Raw genomic sequence first — 15,177 nt, forward strand, 5'->3', positions numbered from 1 at the left:
TCAGGCTGATACTGATCTTCGGCCTGACATGGCTGCTTGTCCTGTTCCAGAGGTTGCCCCTCAGTCTGCAAGATCCGGGCAGTCGCAGACGGTGGGCTTACTGGTAGTTGGGAGCTCCAACGTCAGGCACGTAATGGGGCCCCTTAGGGAAATGGCAGCAAGAGAGGGGAAGAAAACCAATGTGCACTCCGTGTGCATACCGGGGGGAGTCATTCCAGATGTGGAAAGGGTCCTTCCGGATGCCATGAAGGGTACAGGGTGCACCCATCTGCAGGTGGTCGCTCATGTCGGCACCAATGATGTGTGTCGCTATGGATCGGAGGAAATCCTCTCTGGCTTCCGGAGGCTATCTGATTTGGTGAAGACTGCCAGTCTCGCTAGTGGGATGAAAGCAGAGCTCACCATCTGCAGCATCGTCGACAGGACTGACTGCAGACCTTTGGTACAGAGCCGAGTGGAGGGTCTGAATCAGAGGCTGAGACAGTTCTGCGACCGTGTGGGCTGCAGATTCCTCGACTTGCGCCATAGGGTGGTGGGGTTTCGGGTTCCGCTGGATAGGTCAGGAGTCCACTACATGCAACAAGCGGCTACACGGGTAGCAGGGGTTGTGTGGTGTGGGCTGGGCGGTTTTTTAGGTTAGATGGCCTTGGGCAAGTACAGAAAGGGCAACAGCCTCAACGGGTGGGGGGCAAAGTCAGGACATGCGGGGACCAAGCAGCAATCGGTATTGTAATTGTCAACTGTCGAAGCTGCGTTGGTAAAGTACCAGAACTTCAAGCGCTGATAGAAAGCACCGAAGCTGAAATCGTTATAGGTACAGAAAGCTGGCTTAAGCCAGAGATAAATTCTGCCGAAATTTTTGCAAAGGTACAGACGGTGTTTAGAAAGGATAGATTGCATGCAACCGGTGGTGGAGTGTTCGTCGCTGTTAGTAGTAGTTTATCCTGTAGTGAAGTAGAAGTGGATAGTTCCTGTGAATTATTATGGGTGGAGGTTACAGTCAACAACTGAACTAGGTTAATAATTGGCTCCTTTTACCGACCTCCCGACTCAGCAGCATTAGTGGCAGAACAACTGAGAGAAAATTTGGAATACATTTCACATAAATTTTCTCAGCATGTTATAGTCTTAGGTGGAGATTTCAATTTACCAGATATAGACTGGGACACTCAGATGTTTAGGATGGGTGGTAGGGACAGAGCATCGAGTGACATTATACTGAGTGCACTATCCGAAAATTACCTCGAGCAATTAAACAGAGAACCGACTCGTGGAGATAACATCTTGGACCTACTGATAACAAACAGACCCGAACTTTTCGACTCTGTATGTACAGAACAGGGAATCAATGATCATAAGGCCGTTGCAGCATCCCTGAATATGGAAGTTAATAGGAATATAAAAAAAGGGAGGAAGGTTTATCTGTTTAGCAAGAGTAATAGAAGGCAGATTTCAGACAACCTAACAGATCAAAACGAAAATTTCTGTTCCGACACCGACAATGTTGAGTGTTTATGGAAAAAGTTCAAGGCAATCGTAAAATGCGTTTTAGACAGGTACGTGCCGAGTAAAACTGTGAGGGACGGGAAAAACCCACCGTGGTACAACAACAAAGTTGGGAAACTACTGCGAAAGCAAAGAGAGCTCCACTCCAAGTTTAAACGCAGCCAAAACCTCTCAGACAAACAGAAGCTAAACGATGTCAAAGTTAGCGTAAGGAGGGCTATGCGTGAAGCGTTCAGTGAATTCGAAAGTAAAATTCTATGTACCGACTTGACAGAAAATCCTAGGAAGTTCTGGTCTTACGTTAAATCAGTAAGTGGCTCGAAACAGCATATCCAGACACTCCGGGATGATGATGGCATTGAAACAGAGGATGACACGCGTAAAGTTGAAATACTAAACACCTTTTTCCAAAGCTGTTTCACAGAGGAAGACCGCACTGCAGTTCCTTCTCTAAATCCTCGCACAAACGAAAAAATGGCTCACATCGAAATAAGTGTCCAAGGAATAGAAAAGCAACTGGAATCACTCAATAGAGGAAAGTCCACTGGACCTGACGGGATACCAATTCGATTCTACACAGAGTACGCGAAAGAACTTGCCCCCCTTCTAACAGCCGTGTACCGCAAGTCTCTAGAGGAACGGAGGGTTCCAAATGATTGGAAAAGAGCACAGATAGTCCCAGTCTTCAAGAAGGGTCGACGAGCAGATGCGCAAAACTATAGACCTATATCTCTGACGTCGATCTGTTGTAGAATTTTAGAACATGTTTTTTGCTCGAGTATCATGTCGTTTTTGGAAACCCAGAATCTACTATGTAGGAATCAACATGGATTCCGGAAACAGCGATCGTGTGAGACCCAACTCACTTTATTTGTTCATGAGACCCAGAAAATATTAGATACAGGCTCCCAGGTAGATGCTATTTTTCTTGACTTTCGGAAGGCGTTCGATACAGTTCCGCACTGTCGCCTGATAAACAAAATAGGAGCCTACGGAATATCAGACCAGCTGTGTGGCTGGATTGAAGAGTTTTTAGCAAACAGAACACAGCATGTTGTTATCAATGGAGAGACGTCTACAGATGTTAAAGTAACCTCTGGCGTGCCACAGGGGAGTGTTATGGGACTATTGCTTTTCACAATATATATAAATGACCTAGTAGATAGTGTCGGAAGTTCCATGCGGCTTTTCGCGGATGATGCTGTAGTATACAGAGAAGTTGCAGCATTAGAAAATTGTAGCGAAATGCAGGAAGATCTGCAGCAGATAGCCACTTGGTGCAGGGAGTGGCAACTGACCCTTAACATAGACAAATGTAATGTATTGCGAATACATAGAAAGAAGGATCCTTTATTGTATGATTATATGATAGCGGAACAAACACTGGTAGCAGTTACTTCTGTAAAATATCTGGGAGTATGCGTGCGGAACGATTTGAAGTGGAACGATCATACAAAATTAATTGTTGGTAAGGCAGGTACCAGGTTGAGATTCATTGGGAGAGTCCTTAGAAAATGTAGTCCATCAACAAAGGAGGTGGCTTACAAAACACTCGTTCGACCTATACTTGAGTATTGCTCATCAGTGTGGGATCCGTACCAGATCGGGTTGACGGAGGAGATAGAGAAGATCCAAAGAAGAGCGGCGCGTTTCATCACAGGGTTATTTGGTAACCGTGATAGCATTACGGAGATGTTTAACAAACTCAAGTGGCAGACTCTGCAAGAGAGGCGCTCTGCATCGCGGTGTAGCTTGCTCGCCAGGTTTCGAGAGGGTGCGTTTCTGGATGAGGTATCGAATATATTGCTTCCCCCTACTTATACCTCCCGAGGAGATCACGAATGTAAAATTAGAGAGATTAGAGCGCACACGGAGGCTTTCAGACAGTCGTTCTTCCCGCGAACCATACGCGACTGGAACAGGAAAGGGAGGTAATGACAGTGGCACGTAAAGTGCCCTCCGCCACTCACCGTTGGGTGGCTTGTGGAGTATAAATGTAGATGTAGATGTAGATGGTATGGATAATGATATGCCACTGAAACTTTAGGAAACACCTACACATAATGGGTATAGAGAAAGTAGTCCTTATGTGGTGAGGGTGATGAAATCACACCACATGTAGACTTCTGGTGCCAAGCACTGGAGGTCATAAAACATAGGAGTTGGGTTGGGTTGTTTCGAGGAGGAGACCAAACAGCGAGGTCATCGGTCTCATCAGATTAGGGAAGGATGGGGTAGGAAGCTGGCCGTGCCCTTTCAAAGGAACCATCTGGGCATTTGCCTTGAGTGATTCAGGGAAATCACAGAAAACATAAATCAGGATGGCCGGACGTGGGTTGAACCATTGTTCTCCCGAATGCGAGTCCAGTGAAGACATAGGATATTCAGGTCATCAAGTCCTGAAGAAATTGTGTCTAATAAATGTAGAAAAAATATATATTAACCAAAGAGAAGAGAGGTTCCAAGACAAAATTAAAACCAAACAAACAATCCAAATCCCTGAAGAAGAAAGGAAAGCATGATCAGAAAGGCACAGCATATTAAAAAATTGATTGTTTTATTGTACCCCAAAGTAGGGCGAAATGAAAGAACCAATAAAGGGCCTCCTACTACTCTTTAAGGGTGTTGGTTGGCTTTACTAGCACCATATAGAGTGAAACTGCACAACAAATCCTGTTTAGGTGCAGACAATAGTGGGGTAGAACTGCTGTTGTTTTTACCTCCCTGATCAAATCAAATCAATTCACATCACATCAACAGATCAGAAAGTAGATTAAATACTTTTTCTCAGCCTCACATCCCTCCTGCTGTAATTTGCATATAATGTACTTGCTAGGCATTAACATGTTACTAATAGGATTTATCAACTTTTCATCTGCATGCCACTGCTTTCTCTTTCTTTTTGCAAAAAACTTAATTTTGTTGACAGTAAGCTTGCACTGCCAGGTAACAAGGTATATTATATTTACTGGAACCATGTGTTCTAATTAGTTTCCACTGCTGCCAAGTGTACGGTTGGCATTGCCAAATACTAACTCTAATGAAACATGTACCCTAGAGGTTGATACTAAGTGAACAGCACTGGATCGGTATAGCTTATGGATTGCAGATGATCAAACCCGTATGCAGTTTTACTGTCATGCCTATCTGAAGTACATGTCCACCACTTTCATGACATATCTCAATTAAAGAACAAAGTGAGTATTACAATCCCCAACCTGTCTTCAGAAACAGAAGGTAATCTGTAAATGCAGTACACTTCTTAGATGCAAGGAAATGTCTGATAACAAAGTGTATACAGTATGAACAGGCAAATTCATTAGAAATGATGACCATTTAAACAAACACCTGAAGTCAGGATCACATCAACCAGTATATGTATGTATGTGCCATTTGAACTTGTCACTCAAGATGCAGGTTTTGTCATGGGTTAGCTAGTGACTAGACAAACACTAGCATCATTACTATATTTAAATTTACTACAATACAGCAGATGATTCACAAACCAACATCTCAAACATTAGTAGCCCCGCCCTTTCTCTAACAAAATGATCATATATCAACAGATTCCCGACCACACCAAATTTTGCACTTGTCTCTTCTTTTAAAGAAATAATAATAAAGTAAAGACACTTTAATAGGGAAAGAAATTCACTAAAAGAAAAGATAATCAAAAGTTTATGAGCCAGCGACATTTCAGATAACTAAATACAAATAAGCAGACATAAAAAAAGGAGTCTGAATCTATAAGAATGAATGCAAGTGAAGAAAAGGCAGGGCTAAGACTTGAAACCAGGGATGTGTGATAGCAAATCATCGATGCTGATAAAGATTTCATCACTGACATCTACACATTGATGACTGATAATAATTGACCACAAAATATTAATGTTTTTAAAATTGATGTTAAATGATGAATTTACAGAACAGCACAAAATGCAACATACAAATATACCTAACGTCATATTTATTTGTCACTAAATACAGCTATATTTAACGTTAAATATTCCAAAACTTTTTGTCTATGGACCATAAATATATTTTTGATGGAAGTTTCCCATACAGTATATTTCATTATTGATGGAGAGCATACCTTGCTGCAGAAAATAGTCTTTCAGAAGCTGGCAATACAGCTATACAGCTCAAATATTTAAGAGAATTTTTTGTAGCCTTGGATAGGCAGAACTAATGTGATTCCATACTTTTAATGGATCTCGTTTAAGACCCAGAAGGTGATATTTTGCTGATGGTAAGTTTGTTTGTGTTCCAGTTTGCAAATTATTCTTTACTTGTGCTTTTTCATAATGTTCACTGCTTAAATCAAAGGTGGTTTCTCTATTTTCCTGTAATGTATCAAAGCATTGCCCATCTTCACTGATAGTTGTTTCAACAAATGCTAGCAAATCTCTGATAATTTTGATTGCTTTCAAATACTCTAAAGCATCCTGAAGTGTAAGTTCTTGAATCGAGGATCGAGCAATGTTGATATGGCTAATGTATTAACATGTCCAGTTGCTAGTTGGTTTCTGTTAATATGTTATTCTTCAGTCCTCTTCAACATTCTATGCTGGTTGCATGTCAGATATTTTGATATTCAATATACTAGTTATTGAGATTACTTTACTGCTTGCAATGTACTTTTCTAAACAGATTTCAAGAGTAGACTGTCACAATCATCTATAGAGCCTACAATGCCTGCAGCGGTTAGCATGGATGGTACACCAGCACGGCAATTAATATCTTAACTGCTGAACATGCCTACAAAAACCTTTCAGTCATATAAAATGTCGAATTTCATCTAGTAGGTACTTCATGAATTAGTTTGAGGTCTGTTTCTTTTCTTAGCTTATCAGTTGCTACTAGACTTGATTTAACGCATATATACATAACTTGAAGTATCATTTGTAGCAATTAAAAGACATTTAAAGCAAAATGGGTACATACTACTTGATATCATGAAAGCACAAATTGAAAGAACAATTAAAGTTATTAGTCCATGCTTATTTATAAAAATAACCAACATTCCTACCTTAGTTTGTTCAAAAATATTGCTCCCACTCACTCTCCAATGGCCACATTTGACATACTGCAAACATGTTGCACTGGTGTCATTACGACACAGGTTCAGAAAAAGATTTATTTATATCTGTGCCATCATTGAAAGTCAATTTTTTGGCTTTAGCCCTGATGTCACAATTATTCAAAGTCTTGATAATAAAGCATTATTGTTGAAACTGACATTGGTAATATTTTTAATTATTGATGATCATTGAACTTGTAACTGCCCATGAGGGGAAAAGGACAGCCACGGGTATGTGTGTGTGCAAATAGTGACCTGTATGTGTAAGCACCAAAAACTAATGCATCTGGGCAAGAACAGATTTTAGTCTAACAACATACAATAACAAAATAAGTTATTTGCAGTAGTACACAACTGGTGATGCTTAAGTGCAATAAAGCGAAAAGTATCTGATGATAAAATAACAAAACCATAAAGTCCTTAAATCTAACACCTCTCTTTGACTTCATTGCTGTATGAATTAATTATGAATACATCCACAAAAAGTAAAAACAAAATTATTTTTGAAAATTTAAACTTGTCAGTTATTATCTCTAATCCTTGCCTTTGCTGCGCGCAGTACAGCACGTGCCAAGCATAGCAGCTGTCTTTGACCAGTGCTAAGCTTCTTTCCACCAGGCCCAACATCAGCAGCAGGACCACCAAGAGCTCGCACAGCTCCCCAAAGCCCAACACGTCGCAGAGCAGTCTCTAGCTCTGCAGGTGAGTGCCGTCCTTCTGGATCAAGATTTTCATGCACTGTTCCTGAGAACAGCCATGGGTCCTGAGGAATTGCTGCCAGTCTGGACCTGTGGATTTGCATTGCCATATAATAATATTCTTCTACACCAAAACAAACTTAAAAGTAAACAGCAATGCGACCCATCAGAGAGCTAGCTGCTGTTTTCTTCTTTCTACAATTATCAAAAGTTTAGAAGCAACTGTGAATATGATTAGATTAGACAAGGATCAAGTAAGCAGTGATTTGTTGACAGTATCATTTCGATTTAATTGTCTATTTAACCTGATTCAATGAACTGTGAAATGCACTCTGAACTTGTTATCTATCTGAACAGATAATGTCCATTACTTGGGAACATGCATTTTCAGTAACTTGCCAGCAGTCATAAGAAGTTTAGCCAACAATAAACTTCAGTTTAAGAGGAATCTGAATGATTTATTGGTGGACTACTTCTTCTACTCCATTTCTTAGGAAAAACAATTGAAATATAAATTCTGAATACAATCAAATAGTGTGCTATGTAAAATCCGACTTCTGCACACCTCCAGTAAAGCAATGAGAACAATGTGTCAGAAACAGTTTTCTGCTCGATGATGTGTAGCTACAACAGACAAAGAATTATCTGATGCACTTCAGTGTACATACATTTACATGACTGTGACAAGTCTGTTATTACCTCCTAAACAAAAATATATTTCAGATTTATTTCTATTCCACATCCATTAGCATACATCTCTTTCGATAAATATTTATTCTTGTTTTTGAGATACTCTGCATCCTTAAGGATCTCCTGACTATGGATTGTGATTGGTAGTGGAAGTTAATCCAAACTTAAACTGCTGATTGAGAATTTTACACAATACCCAGTGTCAATGGAGAACAACAATTTAATTATCTTTCCAAACTAACAAAACATTTTAAAATGTAAACTCTTGTGCCATGTTAAGAAAATAGCCTCATCTCAGTTTCATGTAATATTCAGTTCAAAGTTATTATTTGACAGTGACAGTAAAGTGCTTCCAGCAGTAACTACATGGCTCATATGTGATACAAGTGTGAAGACTACACCATGTGGCAAAGCAGCCATGGTTAGTTGTAGTTGGATATATTATTATTCTGTGTGTTTTGCTCTCATTACAAGTAAACAGCATTCAACTGAATATAAGATATGACAAATTTAACACCACTACATTGATTAGGCATTTTTCATTAGCATTGAGCATAACACAGAACACCTTTTCAGCAGTATCTGAGTGGGATGACTTTTTCTGCACAATAATATAAGCATCATTAAAAACATATCCCATGGACATATGCCACCCAATGACACATAATACACTATATGCACTAAACACTGATTTCAGGTCACTAGCATACTGAATGTTCAACTCTCTCTCTCTCTCTCTCTCTCTCTCTCTCACACACACACACACACACACACACACACACACACACAGAGGTGCGGATTCAGAAAATTTATGGAGAATTATATACACAGGAACAACTATATGGCAGATTACATTTAAAAGAGGGGCTAACTCAGCCAAAAATTCACTATAGAATCTGATATGGATTCCATTGGGCCCTGAAGCTTTGTTCAATTTTAATTATTTCAGCTGTTCTCAACACCATTGAAGCTAATACTTATTTCATTCAAATTTTAAGTGATATGAGGATTATACTGGGGCAGTTCTCCTAGGTTTTGCTTTGTAAATAAATGTTGCAAATGGAGTTAACCATTTCAGCCATTGCTTTGCTACTCTCAATTTCAGTTCTGTCCCATTCATGAACGACTGGATACTAATTTTTGTGCTGCTAACAGCCTTTACATTCAATCAGAATTTCATTGGGTTTTGTGAAAGATCATTTGACAAAATATTCTGCTGCAATAGTCACTAAAGGCATGACACATCACTGTCTTGACAGCAAAATGCGTTTCATTCAGCACCTCTCTATCTATAGCCCTACATTTTGTTTTACACCTATTATGCTGTAGTCATCATTTCTTTAGAAGGTTCTTCACAGTGATTATATACCATGGAGAGGCCCTCACATTATGAACTTTTCCACTGGGTACCTATCTATCTAGTGCATGGTCAACTATTCTTTTAAACTTGCACCATAGTTCCTCTACATGCTTGTGTGCTACACTGAAAGTTTCGAATTTGTCATTGATGTATGACTTTACCGCTTTTTTATCTACTTTGCTTAACATATATACTTGTTTTGGTTGTCATTTGTACTTTGGTAATAATTGCTGCCACAACCGCTCCATGCTCACTAACATCAGTTTCGATGTGGACATCCTCAAAGCTCAGATCTAATTGTTGCCATTAGATCTAATATATTTCCATCACAAGTGGCATTCCAAACTGTCTATTCTAGGTAGTTTCCAGAGAAATCATTGAGTAATGTTTCATGGGATGTCTTGTCACATCTACCACTAAAAAAACTGTAATCTCCCCATCTGATTGTTGGATGATTAAAGACTCCAATGATGACTAAACTATGATTGGATAACATATGTATAAGTGAAGTGAGGTTTTCTCTAAAGTTCTTTGTTACATCAGGAGATGAGTCTCGTGGGAAAGTGAAGGGTCAAATTCACATTTTATGCCCACCCTTGATACTGAGTCTTGCCCAAACAATCTCACGTGCAGCTTCAATTTCTATCTCAATGGATTTGAGTTTCTTGTCTACTGCAAAAATACATCACCTCCATTTCCATTCACCTATCCTTTTGATATACACTTACAATTTCCCCCAAAAATGTTATCAATTTCAGGTTTCAGCCAGCATTCTGTACCTTGTATTATGTGAGCTTCACTGCTTTTGATGACTGCTTGAGAGTCTGAAAGAGACCCTTGTGTGCACTCGGCACACAGTCAGCTACCTGACTGATGTTTAGTGCACACCTCACCCATTCAGAGGGACACTACAGTTTTCAACCCTATACCCAAGTCCAGAATGTCATAGCCTAGTAGTTAAATAATCTTCAAAGTCTCTGATTCAGTCTTTTCACTCGACTCAGAACAATGTTCAAACTGTGAGCCTGGCTGGTTTTCTCAACCTTCTCTGCAAGTCACTGGAATGATCCAAGTATGATCTCAAAGTCCAGACGACAGGCATCATATGTTTCAACAAGTACCACAATCTGTAGTTGGTTGCAACCCCCCCCCCCCCCCCCCAGTGGCTGCCTGAACGCTGTCTACCCTGTACAGGACATCTAGACCTACCACTCACAAGCAAATGGATGAGTAATGACAGACCCCTTACTTCCTGCAGAGGAGAGAAGATCCGCAGAAAAGGATAGTCCTTACAGTATCTTTGGTACCAACAGGTACATGACTCTCAGGCACTCTTCCAACACATCAATTTGCAGCAGCTACCAACCATCTGACAGTACCCAGGGAGATGTCTAGTTGCTTAAGAACATCAATAAGCTCATCCCATGTTTGAGAAGAGCATTCACAGTGGGGTTGCACTATGGCTAGTGCAATATTTTACCAAACAGTGAACAAATAACTTTAAATTGAGCCTGCTGACAATTTTTAATCTGCTGAGCTAAACAATTACTAATTCCTTAGAATAACTGAAGCAAATACACAAAACAAGATTTCTATTAAGGCAACAGAAAAACAGGGTAAAAATTGCTAGTTTCTAAAACTTTTTGAGGTTAATGATGGTCGCTACCAAACCTAAAAATAGATTTTTTATATACAAAAATAATGTATGCTTCTTTTGAAAGGGAAAGTAGATCTAACAAAATAGGCTGGTTACAATGTGTGCTACAGTAACTAAATCACAAATGCCAATTTACTATGAAATAGTTTATGCACAGTACAGCAGTAACTTCCAAAAATTCTCAAAAATGAATGTTTATTTGTGTCAATATACACTGAAATTTGTAATGACCTATTCTTTGGCATATGCTGTGAAGAACAAACACTGATTTGCTACAAAATAAATTAACAACAACACTTGTAACTTAAAATAAATTTCAAAAATACAGTTCTGCATGCATCTGAAAATTCCCAAAAGCAACGTATTTCTCATATAATTATGCAATGAAATTAGAGAATAATTGTTTTGAACAAGGATAGACTTCCTATTCTCAAAAATTTTGAAAAGGCACAAGTAAGTTTAAGCCTACAATTAACGATAATAGTATAAGTTTAATGCGGGACTTGCAAATATTCAAAATTTCACAACGCATCACAATACAAATGAGTATTGACAAAATCAATAAACAAGTTTACAGAAGAGACACAAACAGTAAAATACGTGAATCAAAAATTTCAGATCAGCACATGAATCTGACACACATGGTCTCACGCAAAGGAATATTCCAAAGATGGCTTTTACGTTTAAATGGATATATTAATTGCATGGATTTTTTACTTAGCTGATTCTGCAACAACTTCTACATTGTCATGCCAAAGATAAACACTGCAACATCAATATATCTCAGTCAAAAAGCCAAAAATGTGTAGTATCAACAAAGCAGGTCTCCTGCCTGGAGCAGCTAACAATACTAAGAGTTTCACAAGAAATAAACATGAATGTCCTGCATAATTAAATTATTTTCAAAACAATCTGTGACTGTGGTCTCTTTCTCAACAGAAAATTGTTGTCTCCAAAATTTTTATTTGCCATAAAGCAAAAATTTCATAGTTCCTACATAGTCAAGAGAGAACTGAAAATATTCCTGATTAGCCGCTGGTTTTACACATTATCTGATCACCTAGATTCAAGAATTGAAGATTCTCTTAGATGCACTAGAATGCTGACTGTAATCACACCTCAACACAGTCCTGTTACTTTATTTTCATTTTATTCTCATTTTATTAGAAGAAAATGTCTACCAATAATAGGTCATCATAAGTAGATGTACGTTCCTCTGCTACTTATTTTTTTGTCAAGAGGTAGACCACTGAGAAAACTAATCTTACATACAGTGTACTGCTGGTGTTAGAGTAACTTACAAGATTTTTATTAATGTTTCTTCTGTATAAATGTTTTATTGTGTACTTATGTTGCTGGTAGGTATTTTTAAATCCAATTTCTATTTAGATTATGCTGGCGTAGTACTATGCCGCCAGGGCAGCTCTCCTACTTTCTCACATTCAAAGCCACTATTTTGTATAGCTTACTACAGAAGCAGCCCTGAAAAACTATACAGAGAGTGAGTTAGCTGAAGCCCTTTACTAGTTTCAGAAGTCCCCCTAAATAAAGCAGGGTGAGTGTACTAACTACATTCCTACAGCAGGTGGTATGCACCAGCCTTCCTCTGGAAAGAGAACTGACTTGTTCAATCAAATACCTAAGGGAAGTAGCCTACAATTTATTATTATGGAATCTGAATCAAGGTCTTTACACTTATCAGTTCTGTGAAAACCTGTTGGTTGAATTTGTTGTTTTTTATATAAATTTAATTTCGGATTCTTATTTTTCCAAGTAACTTGTTTTAACTGTGTCAGACAGCCATCCTTAGATCCAAATGCTGCAGAAATGGGTCACACATGAGTGGTAACACATGGTCCTCCTATACAGCATATGATGATGACAAATTTGGTTGCAGCCTGCGTGAAATGTATGAGGACACTGTTTTAATACATAGTGATGTGTGTGTACATTGTGACCAAATGAAAACTGATCACTTTTAGACAGAAACATCATTAAAGAAAAATGACAAGCAGTTGTAGAAAAGACCAGATTTTTGAAAATTCTTCTGAATTGTGCTTAGTTACTGATTATTTACCACAATCTTACTTTTTTATATTTGTTGTCAGTCTCTTTACTGAGTTGCCCAGTAACATTACAATATGAGAGTGACATGGGAGGTAGAGGAGTTCAAACAAAAAATTTGCCCCATCTCATTAATTGGCAGGGAACATGTGGCACTCTCTGTGTGGAAAAAGACAAAAAAGCAAAACCCTTTACTATATGCCTGTCCTTTCATGGTACTAATACAAACTTAATGACTAACCTACAATATGAAATGTATGAGGACACTGTTTTAATCCAAAGGCATTCAAAATGTAGTATTCATATTTACGAAAGTGTACTAGCATAGTGAGGAACATTTCTGAGTGTAAGAAAACCTGACCTGGGGGATGTATTTACCTTATTGCTGAAGTGCGAGTCAAATGTTGATGCACCTCTTACAAAAACAATTCAAAAGGGAGCATAAAAATCTTGGTGCCATGTTTATCATGACATCAAAAATTGTATAACAAAAACATAAAAACTGATCTAAAAGCATAGATTAAAACAGCTGGATTTAAACTTGGTGTCCAGCAAGTTTAGAGTAGATTACGTAATAAGGTGATTTAGTATGCATAAAATTTTGATAGGCTGTAAAATCTAATTTTATTCTTCTCACATTGGTACATCTCATAAATTGTACGAGTCGGTGTCAAATTCTTGACCTGTGTATAGTTTTGTATATGTATCTTTATTGAAGTAGTCATGTGTTTTTTCACTGAAATAAATAACATAAACAACTGTGTCATTAATAGAATCCTTGTCTCTTATGATTAATTGCCAATCTAAAGTCACCTAAAATTGGCAAATGCTAATACAGAATGAATTCCTGCTTTTTCAAAAATTAAGAAAGGAGCAGCTAAATTCAAACATGGCCTTACTTACCTTGAAGTTGATCAGTATAAAAGCAGTACCAAAACTCTGCCAAGGGCGATTGGCAATCAAATGTGTATAAAATAGCTGACACCATGCATAAATCAAAAGAGAAAATATGATTGCTTTCACATAAAGTATTAATTTTTGCCAATTCTTTGTGTAAGATGAGTGCTACATTCATTAAGTGCTCACCAAAAGTAAATGTGAGGAAAAAAGGTCCCAGCAACATTTGGGCCAATTTGAAAAGAAGTTTACTGGTTTTGACGACAACCTCTTTAATGCTGTTGATGAGATAAGAGTCCATCAATTTGTGCACAGCAATCAAAGCAGGAGAATGAAGCACCAACTGATGGGATGTTAGTTTCATCTCCTAGAGATTCTGTGGTATTACAAAAGAATTATTTCAATTGCTTATCAAGCAAGCAATAACAGGTGAAATTATACATATATCTTCTAGAAGTATTGGGGAAAAAAAGCAGAAGACAATGATGAAGAAGAAAAATAAATGCATCCATGCACAATGAGAACAATGAATGGTCTGAAGTAAGAGTGCTTGGAACATCAATCCTATTCACCAAATTTGGCATCCTGTGAATTCTGTCTATACCTAAAGAGAATGAAATACATTAAAAACATGCAAAAATGTGGAAGAAAAGGAATGGATGTGGTTTAGGAGTATGCATGTATTGTGATAAGGAAGAGAGGGGGGAGGGGGATTGGTTAGGTCAAGGATCTCAAGTTTATGTGGCACAGGTACATGTGGAAAATAAAAAGCAAAAATATACAAGGATGGTAGACGACGTGTGATCAATAGGAATGATTATAGCTACCAGTATGAAGAATTTGCGGCATCAGATGCTGCATCAAAAACCTGTGCAGGCATTTAGTTGTGTGTTGTGCTCAGATGAGACTGCTGATAGAGTGTAGCTGGGAACCAAAGCATGTGCAGTTTGGAAGGTTATGAATTCACATGTCCCTGTGTTTCATCAAAGAGAAGAAATTTAGGTCTGAAAAATGTACTGAGTCCGCCTCCTAGGCATTACTATTAGAGTTTATCAAATTTAGGCACTGGACAATTAACTGGGAGAAAGGCTAATAATCATTGATCATATTTGATCTAATTATGTCCCAAGCGCTCTAAAGAATAGAAAATAAATTAAATGCAGTAAAATTAAATGAACAAGTTGATAGGAATGATAGGATGCAACTCGTTCACATAAGAGGTGTG

General features: G+C 38.3%; 1 protein-coding gene across 4 annotated transcripts in view; it reads right to left on the reverse strand.

Moving 5' to 3' along the window:
* LOC124595298 (ATP-binding cassette sub-family C member 10) overlaps window positions 1-15,177 on the reverse strand; it is a 365,583-nt gene that overhangs the window by 51,052 nt on the left and 299,354 nt on the right. For all 4 annotated transcript variants that reach the window (XM_047133987.1, XM_047134004.1, XM_047133995.1 and 1 more), the window contains one exon: window positions 7,131-7,374. In XM_047133987.1, the coding sequence (XP_046989943.1) occupies window positions 7,131-7,374 (244 nt within the window). The remainder of the gene's footprint in view (window positions 1-7,130; window positions 7,375-15,177) is intronic.

This window comes from Schistocerca americana, chromosome 1 (assembly GCF_021461395.2).
Source record: "Schistocerca americana isolate TAMUIC-IGC-003095 chromosome 1, iqSchAmer2.1, whole genome shotgun sequence".
Classification (NCBI taxonomy): Eukaryota; Metazoa; Arthropoda; class Insecta; order Orthoptera; family Acrididae; genus Schistocerca; species Schistocerca americana.